Raw genomic sequence first — 21,802 nt, forward strand, 5'->3', positions numbered from 1 at the left:
AGGAATAGTAATTCGTATTTGATAAAATTATCCCCTTTCTGACTTAATATATATGTTTTACTTCATTAGTCTAATGACCGGGTAAAGTTGGAAACAAAAATTGTCCTACCTTAAAATTTTAAAATGACACTTAATATGATAAAAGAAATTTCATGGCTAAAATGACAATTAAAATTGGGGGAGTATAATTAATACTTAATTAAGGTTTAAGTATTTGAGGTGTCAAAGTTGATGGAATTCTCGAGATTATGTGGAATATTCTCCAAGTTGTACTTGTTTTATCCCGTTCGAACTCCATATTTTCAAACAAAATGATCATAAGTTGTGTCTCTTAGCTTGTAAATAGAAACTACATTTTTTCCACAAAACGAGTACAAACTAGAGAACATTCAAGAAATCTAGAAGATTATTTTGAATTTGACACTATGATGGTGGACATGTAAGAAGAATCATAGTTGACGGATAGTTGTAATTACCAAAATATGAGTGGGGTTTCCGTAATTTGACCTTACCTCAAGGAATGACCATAATTTACCCTAAAAAATAGTAAAGGGAAAATTATAGTTTACACCCCACAAGTTTGCACCAATTTCACATTTGGTCCTTACAATAATTCAACATTTTTTGTCGTTTCCATCAATTTATCGTTAATTCGTCAGTTAATGTAGTGATGGGCACAAACTTGATTCCGTTAGTACTAATGAAAATTTTATGGAAATGACTAAAAAGTGTTGAATTGTTATGAACATTGAGGACTAAATGTGAAATCAGTACAAACTTAAGGGATGGAAACTATATTTTTCCCAAATAATAAACTATAGAATTCAATTGGGAACGAGTTAAATCAAGAATTCCAAATCAAATGCAAAGAGAAGAAAAAAACAGTTGGACTTATATATAAGAATGAATATACATGCAAAATTCAAAATCGTAAAAGGTCAGTGGAAAAGTCTTCCGGTTCTCACTACTTGGAAAAAGTCTCACCGAAAAATTGAATAGAAAAAATAAATAAATTAATATTAATCAATTCCTCACAGCTGACCCTTCATATAATCATCCCAAAAAGTCGTCTCAAAGTCAACTTTTATCTGTTCTACATATATATATATATAGTTTTCACTAAACTACCAATCAATCTATTTTCAACTCCAAATCTCTTCAAATAATGAAGCCGGCGCCAATTCTCGCAGCATTGTTTTTCCTCGTTATTGGAAACATTAACGGCGGCAATAATATTAATCTTGTTTGTCCCGAAATCGAAAGAGAAGCACTTCTAAGCATCAAAGCATCTTTGAAAGATCCCTCCAATATTCTCTCTACCTGGAATATTTCTGCTGATGTTAACTGTTGCAACTGGGAAGGTGTGGTCTGCAGCAACATAACCGGTGGCAGCCATGTTCAACAACTCCGTCTTCAAGGCGGCTTACGTGGCAAAATGAATCCTTCTTTGGTCAATCTCAAGCACCTCAGTTACCTCGATCTCAGCCAAAACGAATTCGAAGAAACAGTACCTTCCTTCATCGGTTCAATCGCGAGCCTCGAGTATCTGAATTTATCTCGAGCTGGATTTTACGGGACGGTTCCTCGTAGTATTGGAGATCTTTCGAACTTACGCGTTTTAATCCTGGAAGGCAACTACGATGAGAGCCAATTTTCGGTGCAGCTCAACGTGAACAATGTGGCACGCGAAATGGATGTCGATAGTCTTGAATGGCTGTCGCGGCTTTCTCGATTGGAGCTGCTCCACGTGAATTATGTCAACCTCAGCAGAGCAGCCAGCTGGCAACAGGTCATCAACACACTCCCTTCTTTGGTTGAACTAAAATTTCGTTATTGCAATCTTAATTTCGACAACGCTCCTTTCAACAATGGTGTTATTAGTAATGTTACTTCTTTAGCAATACTCGATCTCTCTCGTAACAACTTTCGGCCTAATTATACCATCCCGGGATGGATTTTCCAACTCAGCAACCTCACTTTTCTTGATCTAAGTTACAACTCTTTTCAAGGTCCGATTCCAAGAGGAGTTGCTAATTTGTGCAAAATTCGAAGGCTAGATTTGTCTTACAATAATCTTGAGGGGGATATATCGGATTCATTTGGAAATGCGTCGGATTGCTTTATAGGATCTTTGGAATGGCTAAATCTGTCACGGAATCAAATCTCTGGAAATCTAAGTGACCGATTTTTCGGAGATTTTAAAAGTCTTATAGTCCTTAAGCTCGGTTCAAACTCGTTGTCCGGTGCAATTCCTGTCAATATAGTTAAGATGTCATCCTTGGAATATTTAGACCTCAGCGTTAACAAATTCACCGGAAATCTTCCTGAGAGTGTGGGGCAACTTTTTAACTTTCGTTATCTTAATATTAGAGATAACAAGATGGAAGGGGTTTTGACTAAAATCCACTTTGCTAATCTCACTAATCTTTACTACTTATCTGCCTCTTGGAACAACTTCACTTTTAATGTAGGCCGAAATTGGATTCCACCCTTCAAACTTAGGATACTTATGCTGAGCTCGTGTGACTTGGGTGAAGGAACTGAGATTCCCTCGTGGATCGAAATGCAAAAGACACAAATTCACACGCTTGATTTATCAAGCACTGGAATCTCCGGGAATGTTCCTAGCTGGATTTGGAAAGTCCGATTCCTTAACCTCTCTCATAACCAACTTCATGGCAGTATTCCAGTTATAAGTGACATTGGACGACGTCATTACCTATACTTGAGTTCCAACCAATTCAGTGGTTCATTGCCTCGAGTAGCACCTAACGTATCAGCTCTAGATCTCTCCAATAACTCATTTTCTGGAGGGTTATCTCACTTTCTCTGTGAAATGAATGAAACATACTCATTGGGATTTCTTCATCTTGGAGGAAATCAATTATCTGGAGAAATACCAGATTGCTGGATGAAATGGCCATCAATGGAATACTTGAATTTAGGCAACAACATATTGTCTGGAACTATCCCAAATTCGATCGGATTTCTTACAGGATTGAGGTCTTTGAATCTATACGGCAACAAAATTTCAGGCCCAATACCTTTTTCAATGAGTAGTTGCACGAAATTGGTGAAGATCGGCCTATCTGATAACGAGATTGATGGAAGCATACCGTCATGGATGGGAACTAGCCTAGCCAATTTGAAGATTCTCATTTTACGCTCAAACAAGTTGAACGGCAAAATATCTTCAGGCATATGCCACCTAAATTATCTCCAAATCTTGGATCTTTCAGACAACAAATTTTCTGGGATAATACCTCGGTGTGTCGACAATTTTACTGCAATGGCTACAGAAAGAAGTTTGCCCGAATATGGCATTGGAGAACTAGACTATAATACGTACAGGGGATTCTTCCGAGACAGTGCAAAGGTCGCCACGAAAGGAAGTGAGTTACAGTACGACACCATTCTTGCGTTGGTTACCAACATTGACCTTTCGAACAACAATTTGTCAGGAGATATTCCAAAGGAGTTGACAAGTCTGGTGGAGTTGAGATCACTCAACCTATCAGGGAATCAGTTGACAGGATCGATTCCAGATAGCATTGGAGACATGAAGCAACTGGAATCTCTCGATCTGTCGAGAAACTCTCTGTCCGGAGAAATGCCAAATAGCTTCAGAGTAATGTCAACACTGAATTATCTGAACGTCTCTTACAATAAATTAACAGGGAGGATACCAGAAAGCACCCAGTTCTGGGGATTCAACGCATCGAGCTTTATCGGGAACGAGCTTTGTGGACCTCCATTGACAAATAGTTGCAACAACTCCGGTGGACCGAAGAACAGAGAGGATAAGTCTTCTTCAAAGATAGAGTGGTATTTTGTGTTTCTGTCATTAGGATATGGGTTCGGATTTTCAGTTGTGTGCACAACGCTTGCGTTGAACAAGTTATGGAGGGAAGCATACTTTGGATTTCTAGAAAACATATGGAACAGAATTTACTTATATTGTTACACTAAATGGGCAAGGCTTACAAAACCGTCAAGTTGAGGTTCGTCAGGGTGAAGGATTTAAACCTTGGATTGGTTAAGCTTTTATTTTATTTATTTATTTGTTTGAAGCTTAGTTTGGTTAAGCTTTTATTTATTTATTTGTTTAGAAAAAAGTATTGTAAAATCATCTCCAACAATTTGTTTATAGTTGGTGGTTTATTAATACAAAATTGAAAAGTGTTTGAAACACCAATTTTAACAATGTGATCCAATAATATTGTTTATATTTTGCGTAATTAGTATATTTTATTGGAGTTTATTGCATTTACTATTCCTGTAAAAATTGCAATTGTACGATTCCCCCTATTTTTTCTTTTTCTTTTTCTCTTACACTAATACGTATTATATATTATATAAAAAATATGTATACAGTAAACATTATTTTTTTATATTATAAATTTTATATCTATTGTAGGCCATCAACTAATTAATATAATAGACGATTAATAATAAATGTAGGTTATTTTAACCTAAATATTATCCCTCAATCATTATCACCTTTTCTTTTCCACCTAACTTCAATAGGTAAAAATGCGCTATATTATAACCTTTCTTTGTTTTTTGCCTTATATTAATTTTTCTACTACTTTTGTTTGGATAGGCACATTTGATTTTTATTGCAGTTTTCACTTTTTCTTTAATAATGTATAAAAAAATTATACAAAATAAAACATATGTATATAACAAAATGCGCACATTAGCGATCATGTTTTTGGCTTTCACTTTTTGCATGTTTTGCTTCGCCCAGCCCCCAGTATCCTAATATAGACCCTAATGTGATAAAAAAAATCCAAACTACTAAAACTAAACATTTTTTTGTTAGTTAATTACTTAATTATGCTATAAACACCTTAAAATTTCTACTTATTACTAAAATTTCACTCGTTTTTCTAAATTAAAATTTATCAATTTCATTTTTTTTATTTGTTCTATTATTTTCAAAAAATATTGTTGGTGAATTTAAATTTGTTTATGTAAATATTTCAAAAAAAATCGCAACCTTGTGAATTTACGTGTGCGCTAATATAGAATTTTGTGGTCTTACAATAAGGAATAATTTCATTTACTATTTTAGTTTGATAAAATTTATTTTTATTTTATATTTTTCGTTTTGCATTAATTAATGCATCGCATCAATAAAAAAACATATGAATTTTAATTTTCCTTGTCCAAATCTTGTCCACAATCAGGAGGTTAAGTTAGCGATACTCCTTTTCTTTGGTATACCTAACCTTAATGAATTTAAGAAGTCAAAATCATGCCACGAGCGCGGTGAAAAACACCAAAGAGTTATTCACATAGATTTAGGGAACAGCCTGATGTATTTGTGGACAAGCTAAAGTTTGTTGAAAAATGCTTTGGTAAGTTTCATTGTCAACAATGTAAAATAAGCTTTTTCTTCGTATATCTTACCTAGACCTAGCAAAGCACAATAAAAAAAAAAAGGGATGGTCTTTTTAATAAAAATATATTTTAATTATAGGGGCCTAATATTTTCGGTTCGCCTAGGGCCCCCATGCTAGAGCCGGCTCCGTTTTCACATAAACGTATAGTAAAATATTTTGACACCAGATACCAGGGGCGGATTTAGGGGTGGCCAAGTATGCCATGGACCACCCCAAATAATAAAATGAAGTTTGCCTTAGTGGTAAAGATATCATGAGTTCAATACCATTATGGTGCAAATAAGTACTCTTTATTTTTTTTGTCTCAATTTCATTTGAGCCCCTCTTCCATAAACACATTATATTATATTTATATTACTATTTAGTCCACCCAAAATTCAAAATATACAAAAAAAGTCCTAATTTTTTTTTTTTTTTTTTAGCTCATCTCCCCAAAAACACATTATATTATATCTATATTATTATTTAGTCCATCCGAAATTCAAATGTTTATTTTTTTTGTCTCAATTTCTTTTGAGCCCCTCTCCCATAAACACATTATATTATATCTATATCACTATTTAGTCCACCCAAAATTCAAAATATGCAAAAAAAGTCCTAACTTTTTTCTTTTTTTTTTAGCCCCTCTCCCCAAAAACACATTATATTATATATATATTATTTAGTCCACCCAAAATTCAAAATATACAAAAAATTTCTAATTTTTTCTTCTCCTAATTTATCAAAAAAACACAAGGAATAACTTCACTGGATTGATCCCACAAAGCATTGGAGACATGAAGCAACTTGAATCTCTTGATCTCTCGACAAACTCTATGTCCGGTGAAATGCCAAATAGCTTCAGAGTCATGTCTTTTTGGAATTATCTGAATGTGTCTTACAATCACTTAACAGGAAGAATACCAGAAAGCATCCAATTCATGGGATTCAATGCTTCGAGCTTTATTGGGAACGATGATCTTTGTGGGCCTCCATTGACAAGTAATTGCAGCAGCTCTGGTGGACCAATAAAGAAAGAGGATGATCATAATAAAACTTCTTCTTCATCGAAGATAGAGTGGTTATATGTGTTCGTGTCTTTAGGATATGCTGTCGGACTTTCAATTTTCTACGCAATGTTGATGTTGAGCAAGTCATGGAGAGAAGCATATTATGAGTTTATGGAAGAGATGTGGAACAAAGTTTATGTTTATTTCTACATTAAGTGGAGAAAGCTCACAAAAACCTCAGTTTGAGTTCTGGCCGAAAAAGTTTAGTTTGCATCCACCATTTTATTTGGTTTTATGTTTGATATTACTGATGTATTGATTCGATATTATAAGGTCACGTACGACAGGGGATGATGCGATTGCAGTGGTTAAGTATTCATGTATTAATAACTACAGTTGAGTTTGAGGATTGATTTTTTTTTTTTTTTTCGTTTTTGAATTTGTACTTGTGAAATAATTGATGTTACCAGATAGAGTTATATTTATCATTTTCATCCATAATATAACAAGCACTATTATAGCACCGCCATCGTTTGTATGCCCAATTCCAAGAACATGGCCGAGCCCGTGCAAACCTACCGTCACTCACTCGGTGCAAAAGCATGCGCCAAAAATGTGTAGTACAAAAAATGTATAGTCGCATAATAATATCTCATGTACAGTGAAATCCTAAAGAAGCTTGTGTCGACAACGTCTGGATTCATTATCGAATATGTTTGCATAAATGTGTTTTGCAGAAATGCATTACAGTATATTAAAAAAAAAAAAAAACTATACAGTAAAAATGTAAAATCCTAAAGAAGCATATATATATATATATATATATATATATATATATATCAATTATTCAATTTCCAATATAAATTGGACTATAGTATTGTCTAATGGCGAGGACCATCAGACAACTGAGTATCCCTCAAATTCCATTTGAGAAGGGATTTGATGCTACGCAGGAAATCAGAGGTGGGGTCGGATTGAGAAGCAATGGGAACAGGATAACGAGACATGCTGCAGACGATCGCATCTCCAGGTAACAACTCTTTTCTCCCCTTGCCATCAAACGAAACCCATGCACTGCTTCTGCTACCAAACGGTACCACAACTCTAACACTAACATTCTCAGGCAGCATTAGAGGCCTAAACGATAAAGAATGAGGGCATATTGGCGTGAAAAGAATCCCAGGAACCTGTCAATAAACCAAATTAATTATTAAAAAAAAATTAATCGCCATAACGACAAATTACGTGTGATAACTGCTAAACACACCTGAGGGTGAACCATTGATCCTCCAGCAGCAACTGAATATGCTGTGCTGCCAGAAGTGGTTGATAATATGAGGCCATCCCCTTGCACGTCTGTGACAAAAGTGCCGTCCCAGTAGCATTTCAGATACGTGAGGAACGGTGAGACCCCACGGTCAATTGTGACCTCATTCAGTACAAGAATGGGGCCTTCACTTTTAGCTGCATCTCGTTTGATGATGTGGCATTGCAATCGATGTCTTAACATGATATTTACGGGACCCACGAGTACTGAAGACAGATCTTTCTGGAAGTGGTCCTTGCCTGGTTGTGTTAAGGATAAAATATTGAACTGGGGAATATAATTGGTGGAAAATGCTTAATCATGCGATGGAAAAAGTTCGAAGAAAAATGAACATGCAATGTAAGAACCCCATGCAGGAAATTTTAGGATACTGAATGTGGTCATAAAACCTAGAGAGCCTAAAGAGAATGGCACGATCGGAGGAACCGGCCCTTTAAACATCGAAGCAGTCTGCAAAATAAAAAAAATTGATATAATTTCCGAAGTCAATGAATGCAATAAAAAAGGAAAATGTAATAATGATCATTCGAGACAGGGATTAGGGATTAGGTATAACATAATTTACGAGTCACCTTTTTTTTTTTTGTTTTTTGACAAATAGTTTTAGTGACGACACTAAATCTTGCTAAAACCACCAAAGAGGAAAAACATACCCAAAGGACAGTTCCATCTCCACCCAGAGTCAATACCAGGTCAACCTTTGTATGCAGTAGCGGCATATCCTCTGTGAAAACAATAATGAAAAAATGCGAAGTTGGCAACATGTGGACAAGCCTTCATTAATCATGATTAATGTTATTATCGGAACATTACCACTGAAATAAGAGTGGTAAAATGCATATAAAGTAATTTAGCTGAAGAAGAATGTTTCTTACCATCTCGCCAGGTCTGTACAAAGCTGTAGTACGATGATTCTTCCAAAAGCTCAGCCTTGATTCGTGGTTCCACAAATACGTTTAAGTTTTTATGCTCTTTCAACCATCTATAAAAAAGAATCTGGCAGTCAGACTTACATCAAACTAATCAAGTATTAACACAGTAAGATTCATGAGAAAGAAGCACACTGTCGACATTCAACTAATATTAATTAAAAGAGAATTTTACGTAGATATGAAAGGTATTCATATGTAGTAATATTCATCTAAGAGGACAACTAACTTTGAGAAACGATTAGCATAATTGGAAAGTCAGATGGGAAACTAATTTCCTACACTTAATAAGATTCTTTTTTCCTATTATTAAATTAGATCCGAAGTCAATCGGACAGGAAAAATTTACAAATTTGACACCACATGAGGGTCATCTGAAGTGTAATAATACCAAAAATGATTCTCTGACGAGTTCAGTAGGTATTCATTAGAAAAAAGAAAAGGTTAATGCAGCTAAAAGAATTGACCGAACAAGAAACTTATGCATTAACAAAAAGTACGAGTTAATACGAGATGAAGCATGTAAAATCATTGCTCCCATGCAGCAGGTAACAGAACTACTCAAAAGCTCTCAAAGTTAAGAAGATCAAGAACCAGTCTGCCTTATTAACTATACTTTCTTGAAATATTAGGAAAATTAAATGCATATAAAGTAATTTAGGAGAAAGTAAAAGATATTACTGTAACATGCAATCTCCAATCTTCGGATTATGGTAAAACTATACAATATAACATACCATAAGTAGGTAACCTCTATCAGTAAATCAATATCTCTATATCAAACCTAGAAACAGTACAGAAAATTCACATCGCACTTCACAGCAATTAAAGTATTTTCAGGTATCAAAAGGTGACAATAGTATAACTTTTATAAGGAACAAGTAAGTTTATTTCACATTTCACGACGTAAACCCTACAAAATCTTTTAAAGCATCAGTATCCAGAACGATCATGAATTTGGCTGCAAGCTATTACTCTACCTATAACATACATTGTTGTCATTTTGTCAGTAAGCATCAGTAAATCTCAACTCTAGTTACAATTTTATTTCCTCTTGATTACGGCGAACAACACATTATCAAAAACTAAGGGAAGGGGAAATAAGTTGCAGAAAAAGAAAATGTAAAATACTAACATATTCGAGAATCCTACCTGACCATTTCCAAACATGCTTTTAGGACAGGAGCTGAATTTGGCTTAGTGGCTACAAGAACAGTCTGTGGAGGAGATTCCCACGTCAAACAGATCTGAAAATACAGTATTAAGTATGAGTCTTAAAAACCCGTATTTAAGATAGAAATTCTGAGAAATGCAAATCAAAAGGAAATGAGATAATAAATACTTAAACCTGTTTACTGCTGCGCTCTGCAGTCGTTATATTACCCTTCTCAAAAGAGACAATGTCATGTTTGTGGCTGTCACTCTTTTCACCCTTGCAGTACCATGACAGCTTAAATGATGCCTATCTCCACAAACAAGTTTCTCAATTCTCGTTAAGTAGCCAACAACAAAGTAAAACGATAAATATCTTTACTTCAAGTTATTCAACTTGGGGGAAGAACAATTAGTGAAAAAATTAAGCATGCAATGTCATACCTTCCCCATCACCTTATTTTGGGCCGCATAGGATTCAATATCAGGTCCATCATTTTTAAGAACCAGATGAGAACAGATACCTTCTTCTCCGCAGCCCAATTCACATTGCGCTTTGTTTTCATCTGTAAATATGGTTTGCTCTTTCGGTTCTCGTCCTTTCTCAACATTTAACTCACTGGAATCCCCTCCTACTGACAACATTGAGGAGCAAGCCAGCAGTTTAGATTCTATAAAACGAAAATAAATTATAAATATTGCAGGTAAGTGAAAAAGGAATGAGATATATTTAAAATCTATCAGCTGTGTCACAAATGAACTCCACGTGTTAAACAAGTGCATAAAAGTATACATGAAACTGAAAAATAACCTTTTTGCTCCAACTGCAAATTGCGTGCACGCTCCAGTTCGTATTTACGTTTCCACTCAGCAGCCTCAGCTTGAGCAGAAGCCTTCGCCTCGGTGACCCTTCTTAATGTCTTTACAACAGCTAAAGAAAATATGTTTCATATTAAGTAACAAGATATGCAGCAAAATCTGTGTAGAAGTTAAATCTAAAAAAGAAGGATTTACAAAGACGCACTTTCCAAAGCCTCGGAGAATTCAATGAGAGGGTCGTCGTTTTCTAGGAGCAGAGGCTGCTGAATAATTTCCCGAATTGTTTTTTCAGAGTCAATTAAACCATTGTCCGTTTGTGCCACTTCAGCGTTTCCCTGTTAAGAAGTTGCATGTTAGTGATTCTTTTTTTATTTTTTTTTTTGTAAGCTTAAATGAATATTAAAAACCAGTAAAAAAGATAAATTAAAAATGAACCACTGTGAGAAGAAAACATTTTAAAGAAACAAGTTGATACATATGACCTATTTGCACCAAACCCCATAGAATAGGTCGAATCCAAATTAAATATTTTTTAATCGGTGGAGAAACAAATATGCAGATCGTGTCTCCGACAAAGTAACCAAATGTACACCGTTGACATTTGACTCGTTTCTACACAAACTTAAAATCGCAGAGAAACATGCATGACATATACGATAGAAATACTAGAGGATTCCGAACCAAAGATAAAATCAACTCGATCATTCTGAATTGTCAAAGAATCGATTTGCTCGTATAACATCTTTCCATATATTTACAGATCCGTAAGATGAAAAGAACATCAAGACAAAGCGGGATTACCGAATTTCAAGCGAAGTCATATGAATGTGAGAATACGTGATATTATTGGAAAGTAACAAACTTAAAAACATAATCACTCCATTTAACCCTAATCCAGAGGCAACTATAGAAACTATTACCTAGGAATGCAAATTGGTAACAAATCCATGGCTCGTCGGTAAATACGCAGAATATGTTTAAAACCATATCAAATTTTTCGACATTGCTAAATAGGAACTGTTTGGCTGAAGACATGCTTTCAAGTTTCACCAGCTTTAAGTGTTTATTTAAATTACTAAACATAAACTCTTCATGGAAAAAAAAAAAACACTTTTTCTTGCTTAAACTCGTGACGAATTGAAGAAACAATCAACTTATTAGGACAGAGTATAGGTTTATGTCGTAATTAGTTTCCCTTCATTGAAGTCCACCATGCCCGTGATCGAAGGTCATTTTCAAAAAAAAAGTAGGGCTCAATGTAAACCAGTCGTCAAAAATCGAAATTAAATAATATATTCCATTAAAAAAAACAAATAATTGAAATTCTTAGTTTCAAATAACATGCAAAAAAAAAAAAAAAAAAGGCGGCAAGAGAAAAAGAAAATCCAACAATCGGTCTATGAAGAAGCAGGAAAATGTAGAATTTACAGTGGTGGAGGTTGAACTGCTTGCGGCCATGGCGCTTTCTCTCTCTAACACACAATTCACTCGTTTATGCAGCCTCACGGACAATTGAAGAGAGAGAGAGAGGGGGGTAAAGGGGGTCAATTTTGCAGTAAGAGAATGAACCAATAAATGGGGGTTAGGGAGAAATGAGGGCTACTTTTTTTGTGAATGTAAACACATACTCACACACATGTGTATATATATATATGTATATATAGATATAAGAGTAAAGATCGATTGGAATTGAATTGAAGATGCGGGAAATGCCAAGTAAGAAAAAGCGTTTTGGTGAAGCTGATTCCGTTTGCGGTGGGGGGTGGGGGGTGGGGGTGGGACCGACATAGTCGACGCGTGGGAAGCATGGAGGACTGGAGAAGGAGACTACAAAGAGAGAGAGAGAGAGAGAGAGAACTGGAATGACTGAATGAGGGATGGAATTTTTGACCTGCCATTTACCAGGAATTCTTCTTCTGAATAAATAATAATTATTTTTATTTGAGTTAACTGAACATGATTTTCCAAGGATATTATTATATTATTACTATTACATGGGCGGGGATTTAGCAAGTCTTCTTCAAATCTTTATAATATTATATAATTATCATTTATTTTACGGTAAATTACGGTCACCCTGATATATGGTTAAATTATGGAAAAAATCTCTCATGTTTGAGTAACTATAACTACCCATCAACTATGAGTCTTCTTACACGTCCACTCTTATGGTGTCAAATTTAACATAATCTTCTAGATTTCGTGGAATGTTCTCTAGTTTGTACTCGTTTTGTGCAAAAATGCAGTTTCTGATGCACCATAGTTTAATATTTACATGTCAAGAAACACATTTTATGATCATTTTGTTTCAAAATGTGGAGGCTCGAATGAGATAAAATGGGTACAAACTGGAGAATATTCCACATAATTTAGAAGATTCTACTAAATTTGATACCACATGGGTGAACGTGTAAGACGATTCATAGTTGAGGGGTGGTTGTAATTACCAAACAAAAAGGGTTTTTTTTCTAATTTCACTATACCTCAGGGAGTGCCAATAATTTACCCATTTTTTATGGGTAAATTACAAACACCCCCCCTGAGGTATGGTCAAATTACAAAAACACCCTTCTTGTTTGGATAATTACAACCACCCCCTCAACTCATCAAATTTAGTGGAATCTTCGAGATTATATGGAATATTATCACTTTTGTACCTGTTTTATCCCATTCAAACTCTACATTATGAAGCAAGATGATCATAATATGTGATTTTTAGCTTGTATATATCAGTTTGTGGTGCATCAGAAACTGTATTTTTTACACAAAAAGAGTACAAACTAGAGCACATTTCACGGAATCTAGATGACTATGTTGAATTTGGCACCATAAAGGTGGAGGTCTAATAAAAAAATCATAGTTGAGGGGGTAGATGTAATTATCCAAACAAGAGGGGGGGTTTTGTAATTTGACCATACCTCAGGGGGTGTTTGTAATTTACCCTTATTTTATTGAATGTTTTGTGTGCTTGGCCAGTGAATTAGCATATGGTTATTTTAAAATATTAGCATATGATTATCTTTATAATATTATAATTTATATATGATTATGTTTTCAAACATTAGCAAATAATATTATATTTATTCCCTTTGAAATAATGTTTTCAAATTATGTTTTTTTTTTCTTAGCCAATTTTCTCGATTAAAATATTTTAGAAAACTCTAACTGTCCATGTACTACTCCAAAAACTTGGTGCTATATCGACACAATCAAGAAATAGTTAAATGTATTTTTCCACTAATAGATGTATTTTGCCACAATTGTAAAGTAATTCTACCTTTTCATTTTTTGTAATATTTGATTTATGAATGTTGATGTTGTTTCTATACTTTAAACATCACATAAATTTTATTATACAGTATACATATACATATTTCTTATTTCAATTGTTATTGCCATGTATTGAGATAATTTAATTTTTATTTTTCAATTTATAAATGCTAACATGTGCATCGCAAGGGATAAACACTAGTTTATGTAAAATTATTATTCGATGATAACTTAAAGTAGGAGTGTGACTGAATTGGTTTTTACCTAGCAACCAACTAATTACCAACTATATTTTCAGGCGAATAATATTTTTTTAAACAACCCATTGTAACGGGTCAAAATTTTCAACGAATACATTTATAAAGGTTCGGTTGATGGCTTCTAATATTATCAAAAGTCGGTTCACTGATAATTATCGGTCAACCAACTATATTAACAACATTTTATTAAAATATATTATATATATATATATATATATATATATATATATATATATATATATATATATATAATAAAGGATGTGGTTTTTTAAGTGGGTATTGGGAATATCATAATAGTTAGTATTTTAGATTTAAAAAAAATGAACAAGAAAAAAGTTGGCGTAGAATGTGCATGTTTGGAATTGGTTTGACTTTCATAATTATATTTTTTTTGGAATTGTTGTTGACTACATATATATTTTTTGAACAGATACGTGATGATGATTATGGAGCAGTGACACTAGGTATAATGTGCATATATTTATTCCAAAATTTGGATTTTTTGTATGTAAACTAGGTGATGGGTATATCTATCAACCGACCTGTTTCGAAACTAAATAGTTGGTTGTCACCTATCAACCATATTAGCTCGACGATTATTTTCAAATTTGAGCAAAATTAGATTATCGGATAGATCGATTTTTAGGTCAGCGATCGATCGACACAAACCTAAATTAAAGTAGACCCAATTTATGTCGTGGTGTGATGGCTATCGAACATTCCTAAAAGTGGATATATTCCTTGGCCCTGCACACTTCAAAACTAATCCAATCCAATAACTTTAAAATGGCGAAAGGTGCTTAGATAAAGGTAAATATATTACGATATTTAACAATTCGAGTATATTTATTGCAGAATTAATCCTAAAAAAAGATTTTATTGCACAATTGCATGTCTATTTAATAGCATGTTATACAACAAATTGGCCATCGAATTTTAACTCTTAGACTTATATCAGTTTGAACAAATGAAGAAACTTATTCATCGACATGTACTCGAAGCAATAAAAATAATGAACAAAATAGTAACTGCACATATAGAGTTGATTAAGTAAAGTACTTTATCTTCAAAAAGTATTTCATAATAGGTAAAAGCATATTATTTGACCTATTTATCTTATATGAACAGAATATATGAAAGACAAATTTTTTACGTCGCACTATAACTTTTGAATCAGAATAAAGAGCCGACCTACTGTTATAAGTTCATAAACACAATGGATTATGTGACAAATTAGTTGACATTTGACAAATTAAACAAGCATATCTTGAGTTGGTAGAAAATAAATCTCCAAAGGTTGGGACAAAAGATTTGCATGCCAAAATATATATTAGTTTAAGAATATGGGCATTTGTTTTGGGATAAATTTTCTAGTTTTTGGCACTCTCATATGTAAATAATTCTAAATAGTGGCGGAACCAAAATTTCAAGTTCAAGGGGACCGGATCGGATGCGTTAAAAACTTTCCGAGGGAGCCTTGTCCACAAACATACTATATTTCGATATAAATTAATAGAAATTTGAGAAATTTGGGGGCCATACTCTAGTCCTATGCTGGCTCCGCCACTGTAACTAAATAATCCACTATATATGTTTGTTCTTGTTAAAACGTCACACGATGAAACTATAACATATTGTGGAACAAATTATACACGTCATCAAGTATTCAAATTCAATCATCTCGTTTTTTATGCAAAACCTAGCGTAGTAGATTTCCGACTTATGGTATTTTTCCTACTACGATCGATTTCACTTTGCTTTCACCAACAGATACAATGCAAGGCTTATCTTATTCACTACTTTGAAAGGACTATTTTAAGAAGATAGAGTTCTTCTTGGTTGTATAGGATCAATAATAAAAATTTAAATTTTACATTAAAAAAGACATGCTACAAGAAATTCAAATAATTAAATATATTTAATAAAATATCGCTCCAAATTTAATAGTACCATCCACAGAATTGACATGTACATGTATTTGATAGCTGCTAGGCTTTTAACGTAATAACGGGCTGCAGCCCAAGCCTAAGCCCAAGCCCAAGCCCGAAATTACTCTCTCCTCTTTGTGCGCTATTTAAGTTTCCCTCTTCTTTCTTCCATAATCTCTCAAGTTTCTACAATGGAAGACGCGAACGAAACCCCGATTCCTCCGCCACCAGCTACCGACGGTGGCGCCGCTAGTAATTCCGCCGAATTAACAACATTGCCCGATCAATTAAATTCCGAACCGAAGACCGAAAAATCCGGCGGGGTCAAGGAAGAACCCGAACCCGCCGCCTCTGAGGAGCTCTCCTCCGACGACACCTCCGTCTACGGCACCCCACAAGCTCCGGAAGATGAACACGCCGACGAAGAAGAGGAGGAAGAATTAGAGCCCTCCCCGAAGAAGCAAAAGCTTTTCGCCGAATCGCCGAAAATCGAACCCTCCGAACATGGAATGACCGAATTGCCCTCCCCCGCAGACGCAATTCCCGATCCGCCCCAGAACGGAAAGCCCCCGGCGACGAAATCCGGCAAGAAATCGAAGAAGAAGAGCAAGGATGTCTGGACAACCACGTCCAGGAAGGGGAAGAAGAAGACGAAGCACGCATTCAACGGCCACAACTCTAAGAAATCCGCCAACGGCGGCGGCGGTGAGGACAAAGTGCTGATAATACCAGCTCCGAGGTATGCAGAGAAGAGCGACGACAGCCCTGCCATACAAATCGGCCTCTCGAAGATTTACAAGGCGGAGAAGGTCGAACTGAGCGACGATAGGCTCACCGCCGGCAGCACAAAGGGGTACAGAATGGTGAGAGCTACCCGGGGAGTCACCGAGGGCGCGTGGTACTACGAGATCAAGGTGGTGCACTTGGGTGAGACGGGGCACACGAGGCTAGGGTGGTCCACCGATAAAGCGGACTTGCAAGCGCCCGTTGGATACGATGGGAATAGTTTCGGGTATCGAGATATGGATGGGAGTAAAGTGCATAAGGCATTGAGGGAAAAGTACGGGGATGAAGGGTATAAAGAAGGCGATGTCATTGGATTTTTCATAAACTTGCCCGAAGGAGGGTCGTATGCGCCTAATCCTCCGCGTTTGGTTTGGTATAAGGGTCAGCGCTACGTTACTCCTCCCGATGTAAAGGAGGATCCGCCTAAAGTTGTGCCTGGTTAGTACTAATATTATAGCCTTTTTTTGTGTGAATTTAGGTTGTTGTAATATTCATTATTTGTTGTACTGATGTTGTGTTATCTTGTCTTGATGAGTGTGCTGTTAGAGTTTTACTGTTGATGTTTGTTGTTATCATGTTCGGTTGTTTGATAGTAAACTTAATTTTGGTAATAGGTTTCAATAGAAGAACTTTAGCTTATGGTAATGGATCGATCATATTATTCAATTGTGCGTCGAGATGTTTCATAGTTTCGAGTATGATTGGTTGTGTCTAGAAGAATGTGTAATGCCATGCACGCTAACACATGACGTAGATAGAGCGTAGCCCATGTTTGGAAATCTATTTATGACTTCATTTAAGCCGTTGACGAATATGTCCTAAAGTGCGTGGAGTGTACTCGTTTCCCTTATTAAAGACTGTTTTTTTCTTTAAGATACAACACATGTATCTTAATTGGAAACTTTATCTTTTAACCAATACAGGAATCTGAGACTTAGTCGAAATATAGTAGATTCATTATCTTAATATTTCTCAACGCCGATCTTTCTTAATCATAGTTTTTGAGTATGACTGGTTGTGTCTAGAATGTATGATACTCTGCATGAAAGGTGCATAATATACGACGTAGACAAAGTGCAGCCGATGTTTAGAAACCTATTTATGACTTCATTTAAGCCATTGCCGAATTTGTCCTTACTTGTGTGGAGTGTACTCGCTTCCCTTATTAATGACAGTGGCTTTTTAAATACAGTTCATAAACCTTATTTGAAACTTTATCCGTGCCTTTTAACCAATAACAGGAATCGGAAACTTATCGAATATAGTAAATTCATTCTCTTAATCTTTCTCAACACTGGTGTTTTGCTAAATCTTTTGACCCAATTATCCCTTACATATGACATCAGTGATTCGTGACTCGTGAGTAATCACATAGACATAGGAGCTGAAACGGTCTTCATTGCAGTTGTCGAATTTATCCAGCCTTGCGAGTTTCTCGTGAATACAGAAATGTCGGAGTATATTTACCTACTCTTTGACTTGCTAGGTTAAACTGATACGTGTCATATTGATATATTAAAAGATAATTGAACCGAGTAGGGCTTGGATGACCTAGAAGTTAACAAGGGCGTCTCATATACGAAACGGAGGTGCCTGATTATTGACTTTGCATGGAGAAATTAAGGAGGAAACGCCCTGATAAGAACCATCAGCAGATCCTTTTGTCCCTATGCCTTTAAATGCATATTATTATAGGAAGGAAAAAAGTCGCTTTGTAAAACCCTGTCTTAACTATGCTAAGCAAGCCAATTTATTTGTTTATTTTTCTTTAGCTTCGATTCTTTCCTCTCAACCTCTTCGAGATATTCTTAAATTTGTATTTATTTGGTAAAACTTAGTTTTTTTTCTAAATTTAAATTCATTGAGATGTCTTAAGATTTTATTGTGTTACTTTAACTGGATGAATAGTTTTTTTTTTCGGTAAAACACTTCTCTGGCTCAATCTGTAAAATCTGCTCGGTGCTAGCTCATTTTTTTTCGGCAAAATACTTTGAAGCTTAGTTTAGTACAGGAAAAAAAATCATTTTGTTGCGCTAGATTATATTTTAAGAGTCTATTTACGTTATAAATTCGTGTCTGCTTAGGAGTCTTTGTAAGAGAGTAGGTTCATTTCAATAATCTACTACTGTCAGGCTTCTTATATTATGTCTGCCTCTTTTCTACAATATTCCGTCTGGTCCTAGATTTTCTATTCTAACATATTACACGTGAAATCTCTTGTTTGGTTTGCAGGAAGTGAGATATCGTTTTTCAAAAACGGAATATGCCAGGGTGTTGCTTACAGAGATCTTTACGGTGGTCAGTACTACCCAGCTGCTTCAATGTACACTCTTCCAAACCAACAGAATTGTGTGGTCAAGTTCAACTTTGGTCCCGATTTCGAAATGTTCCCTAAAGAATTCGGTGACCGTCCTTTACCGAGAGCCATGATTGAAATTCCATATCAAGGTCATGAAAGCAGCGCCGAGATTGGTGCGTCCAGTGAGAAGAAACAGTAGCTATTGTTAATTGTTTCCCCTAGTTATTAACTATACATTAATGACGATTTTTAGTTAGTTTTTTGAATTTTGTAATTTCGGTTTTGCTAAAGGGACAAGAAGGATCTAGAAGTAGTAACCTAGTCGTGAACTCGATATCTGTTAGAATTACCAAACCTGACTCCCTTTTCTGCCTATGGATTGAGCAAATTGAAAAAACTAGAAGTGGCATTGTTTTGTTCGATTTGGTGTCTCTTTTTTTTTTTTTTTTTCAGTATAGATTGTTTTGGTCGACGATGTCGAGGTAGTGAAAATTATTGAATCCTGTCATGTAAACCTTATCGATTCGTTGCTGTAATGCATTGTCACCAACATTTTCTTGAAACTTGAATATATTGTGCGTTTTTGGTTCTTTTTTGGTATCGTTTTCTTCTTCATCTTAGGATCTTATTTGTTTACCTGTTTTATTTTACTTAAAAAGGAGAGGGAGAATGCTTCTCCTGATAGAACTTGTGTTCGTTCTGACAGGTAGTCCGATGAATATAACGAGAATGCGCCCGATGTTCAAAGAGGAGTAAAATTGTGAAAGCTGCTGAAATGATCAGGTTGGTAATGTTTCACTTGAAATAAGCTACTTTGTCTGTATGTTGTTTGTGTTTGTTCAATTTATATATACTTCCTTTGAAATATAATCTTTTTTTAATATATGATCAAATATTGTAAGTATGCCCTTCATTATTTGTGGTGAACTAGCATGATGATGATCTCAGTTATTTTTATTTAAAATTAAAAATATTTGAACTCTCAATGCTTTTCTTCTTGCGTGCGCAACCACGTCATGTTGCGATAAAGAACGCACGATTGTTGCTCCTCTCGTTGTCGTGTTTCATCGATGAACAATCGTCATTTGTTTCCATTGCAATCCCAAATTGAAAACATATGTAGCAACTTATTTGCTTTATATAATTAATTTATAATAAATCAATGATCGAATAGGAGTAAGTGTTGATCGAAATTAAATGAAAGGGAGTTTGCTCTATTTCTCTAAGTTGAAGGGGTCTAGATGTAATTAGATCTAACTTAGAGGAAGGGTGGTTTAATTTACATCAAAAATAAATATCTTAGTGAGTGCTACATATAAGATTTAGGCTAGAGTTTTAACCTAAATCAAACCCTCATGTAAGATATGCAATCTCCTAAACCCAAAGGATCTAGATGTAATTAAACCTAACTTCAGGGGCAGAAAGTGTAATTTACTTAAAATATAGTGTCATTAGGGTAATTTATCTGTGAACTCCCACCCACCTAATAAGTCTGATACCTGCATCTGCATGGCAATTGGCTGTCATTTCATTCCAGTATGTATGTTATATGTTTGTTTTTGCGTATGGAAGTCAAGAATAAAAAATTAAATGAGTATTAAAAAAATAAGAGAGTGATGGAGATGCTAATATAATAATTAATAGTAAATAATAATAATTAATAATTAATAATAAATATGTCAGTGTCGCAATGCCGTTAGGGATGGCAATGGGGCGGGTATGGGGCGGGTTTTGCAATCCCCATCCCCGCCCCGCAATGGAAATCCCCATCCCCATCCCCATCAAAAATCCCCACGGGTATTAAAAGAATCCCCATACCCGCCCCATAAAATCCCCACGGGTATCGGGGCGGGTAAAAATCCCCGTCTATTTCTTTTTTCTTTTTTTTTTTAATAAATAAATATGCACTTTACTTATAATTTAAAGGTTTATTTCAACAAATAAATCATTATTTAATTATAATACTAATATTTAATTATATAATGGAAACCTAAAAATCCCTATTTTTAACTAATATTTAATATATTACTACTATTTAATTATGTATATTTAATATTATAATTAAAAAATATATATTATATATATAAATAATGCGGGGCGGGTACGGGGACGGGTACGGGGCGGGTCTACGGGGCAGGTATAGGCAAACCCATCCCCGTACCCGTACCCGGTCAAAAAAAAATTTCATTCCCCATACCCGCCCCATTTTTTTTCGGGGCGGGTAATACCCGAAAATTTCGGGGCGGGGCGGGGCGGGGATCCGTCGGGGCGGGTCAAATTGCCATCCCTAAATGCCGTGTGAAGATGCATCTATCTATTATTAATAAATATGAAGGCAATGGGTTCTCATAAATGTGCCGCATCTGGAAATTCTGGCATCAATAATAAATCTCAACTAATTACTTTAAAATTTTAAATGCCATACTCCTACAATTTGTAATTTTTTAAATAAATAAATAAATACTCGTATTTATAAATTATTTTACAAATTTCACATACCATATATGTATGCGCAATTGTATGTAGATTTACGAGTACAGCTACTTAGTATATTTCACCCGGTGTAGCATCTAGCTGCATTAGAATGAAAACTGACAAGCAATAACCCCAGAAATACCATAAGCAAATATCATAA

At 35.1% G+C, this 21,802-nt stretch overlaps 3 protein-coding genes across 5 annotated transcripts; 2 read left to right on the forward strand and 1 right to left on the reverse strand.

Annotated features, from left to right (window-relative positions):
- The first annotated feature begins 1,011 nt into the window (after positions 1–1,011).
- LOC105964691 (receptor-like protein EIX1) lies at positions 1,012–6,718 on the forward strand. The gene is made up of 3 exons (XM_088812803.1): positions 1,012–3,995; positions 4,077–4,080; positions 6,145–6,718. The coding sequence occupies exons 1-3, from the start codon at positions 1,166–1,168 to the stop codon at positions 6,641–6,643; spliced, it is 3,333 nt and encodes a 1,110-aa protein (XP_088668929.1). The 5' UTR covers positions 1,012–1,165; the 3' UTR covers positions 6,644–6,718.
- Positions 6,719–7,199: 481 nt separating this feature from the next.
- On the reverse strand, positions 7,200–12,495 carry LOC105964711 (putative NAD kinase 1). 3 transcript variants are annotated; one of them, XM_088813833.1, is made up of 11 exons: positions 12,053–12,495; positions 10,830–10,959; positions 10,617–10,736; positions 10,250–10,440; positions 10,002–10,115; positions 9,806–9,900; positions 8,600–8,706; positions 8,378–8,448; positions 8,096–8,174; positions 7,665–7,963; positions 7,200–7,584 (listed from the first exon to the last, which is right to left on the reverse strand). In XM_088813833.1, the coding sequence occupies exons 1-11, from the start codon at positions 12,080–12,082 to the stop codon at positions 7,279–7,281; spliced, it is 1,542 nt and encodes a 513-aa protein (XP_088669959.1). In that variant the 5' UTR covers positions 12,083–12,495; the 3' UTR covers positions 7,200–7,278. The 3 variants fall into 3 exon arrangements, with proteins under 3 accessions (XP_088669959.1, XP_012844668.2, XP_012844670.2); XM_012989214.2 differs by having other exon boundaries at positions 7,201–7,584; positions 10,250–10,476; XM_012989216.2 differs by having other exon boundaries at positions 7,202–7,584; positions 10,250–10,437.
- Positions 12,496–16,239: 3,744 nt separating this feature from the next.
- LOC105964712 (protein TRAUCO) lies at positions 16,240–20,060 on the forward strand. The gene is made up of 3 exons (XM_012989217.2): positions 16,240–17,306; positions 19,101–19,340; positions 19,874–20,060. Exons 1-3 carry the CDS (start codon positions 16,274–16,276, stop codon positions 19,921–19,923), a joined length of 1,323 nt encoding a protein of 440 aa, XP_012844671.2. The 5' UTR covers positions 16,240–16,273; the 3' UTR covers positions 19,924–20,060.
- Positions 20,061–21,802: the final 1,742 nt, after the last annotated feature.

Source organism: Erythranthe guttata, chromosome 14, assembly GCF_056151865.1.
Source record: "Erythranthe guttata isolate IM_541 chromosome 14, IM_541, whole genome shotgun sequence".
NCBI lineage: Eukaryota > Viridiplantae > Streptophyta > Magnoliopsida > Lamiales > Phrymaceae > Erythranthe > Erythranthe guttata.

Bases quoted from the DNA above. Each gene is read 5' to 3' on its own strand.
- LOC105964691 (XM_088812803.1), top strand. From the start codon at position 1,166: ATGAAGCCGGCGCCAATTCTCGCAGCATTGTTTTTCCTCGTTATTGGA.
- LOC105964711 (XM_012989214.2), bottom strand. From the start codon at position 12,082: ATGGCCGCAAGCAGTTCAACCTCCACCACT. The intron at 9,901-10,001 runs GTTTAAGTATTT...CTGTATTTTCAG, and splicing joins CAGAGCGCAGCAGTAAACAG to ATCTGTTTGACGTGGGAATC. The intron at 8,175-8,377 runs GTATGTTTTTCC...TTTATTTTGCAG, and splicing joins GAGATGGAACTGTCCTTTGG to ACTGCTTCGATGTTTAAAGG.
- LOC105964712 (XM_012989217.2), top strand. From the start codon at position 16,274: ATGGAAGACGCGAACGAAACCCCGATTCCTCCGCCACCAGCTACCGAC. The intron at 17,307-19,100 runs GTTAGTACTAAT...TTTGGTTTGCAG, and splicing joins TCCGCCTAAAGTTGTGCCTG to GAAGTGAGATATCGTTTTTC. The intron at 19,341-19,873 runs GTGCGTCCAGTG...TCGTTCTGACAG, and splicing joins TGAAAGCAGCGCCGAGATTG to GTAGTCCGATGAATATAACG.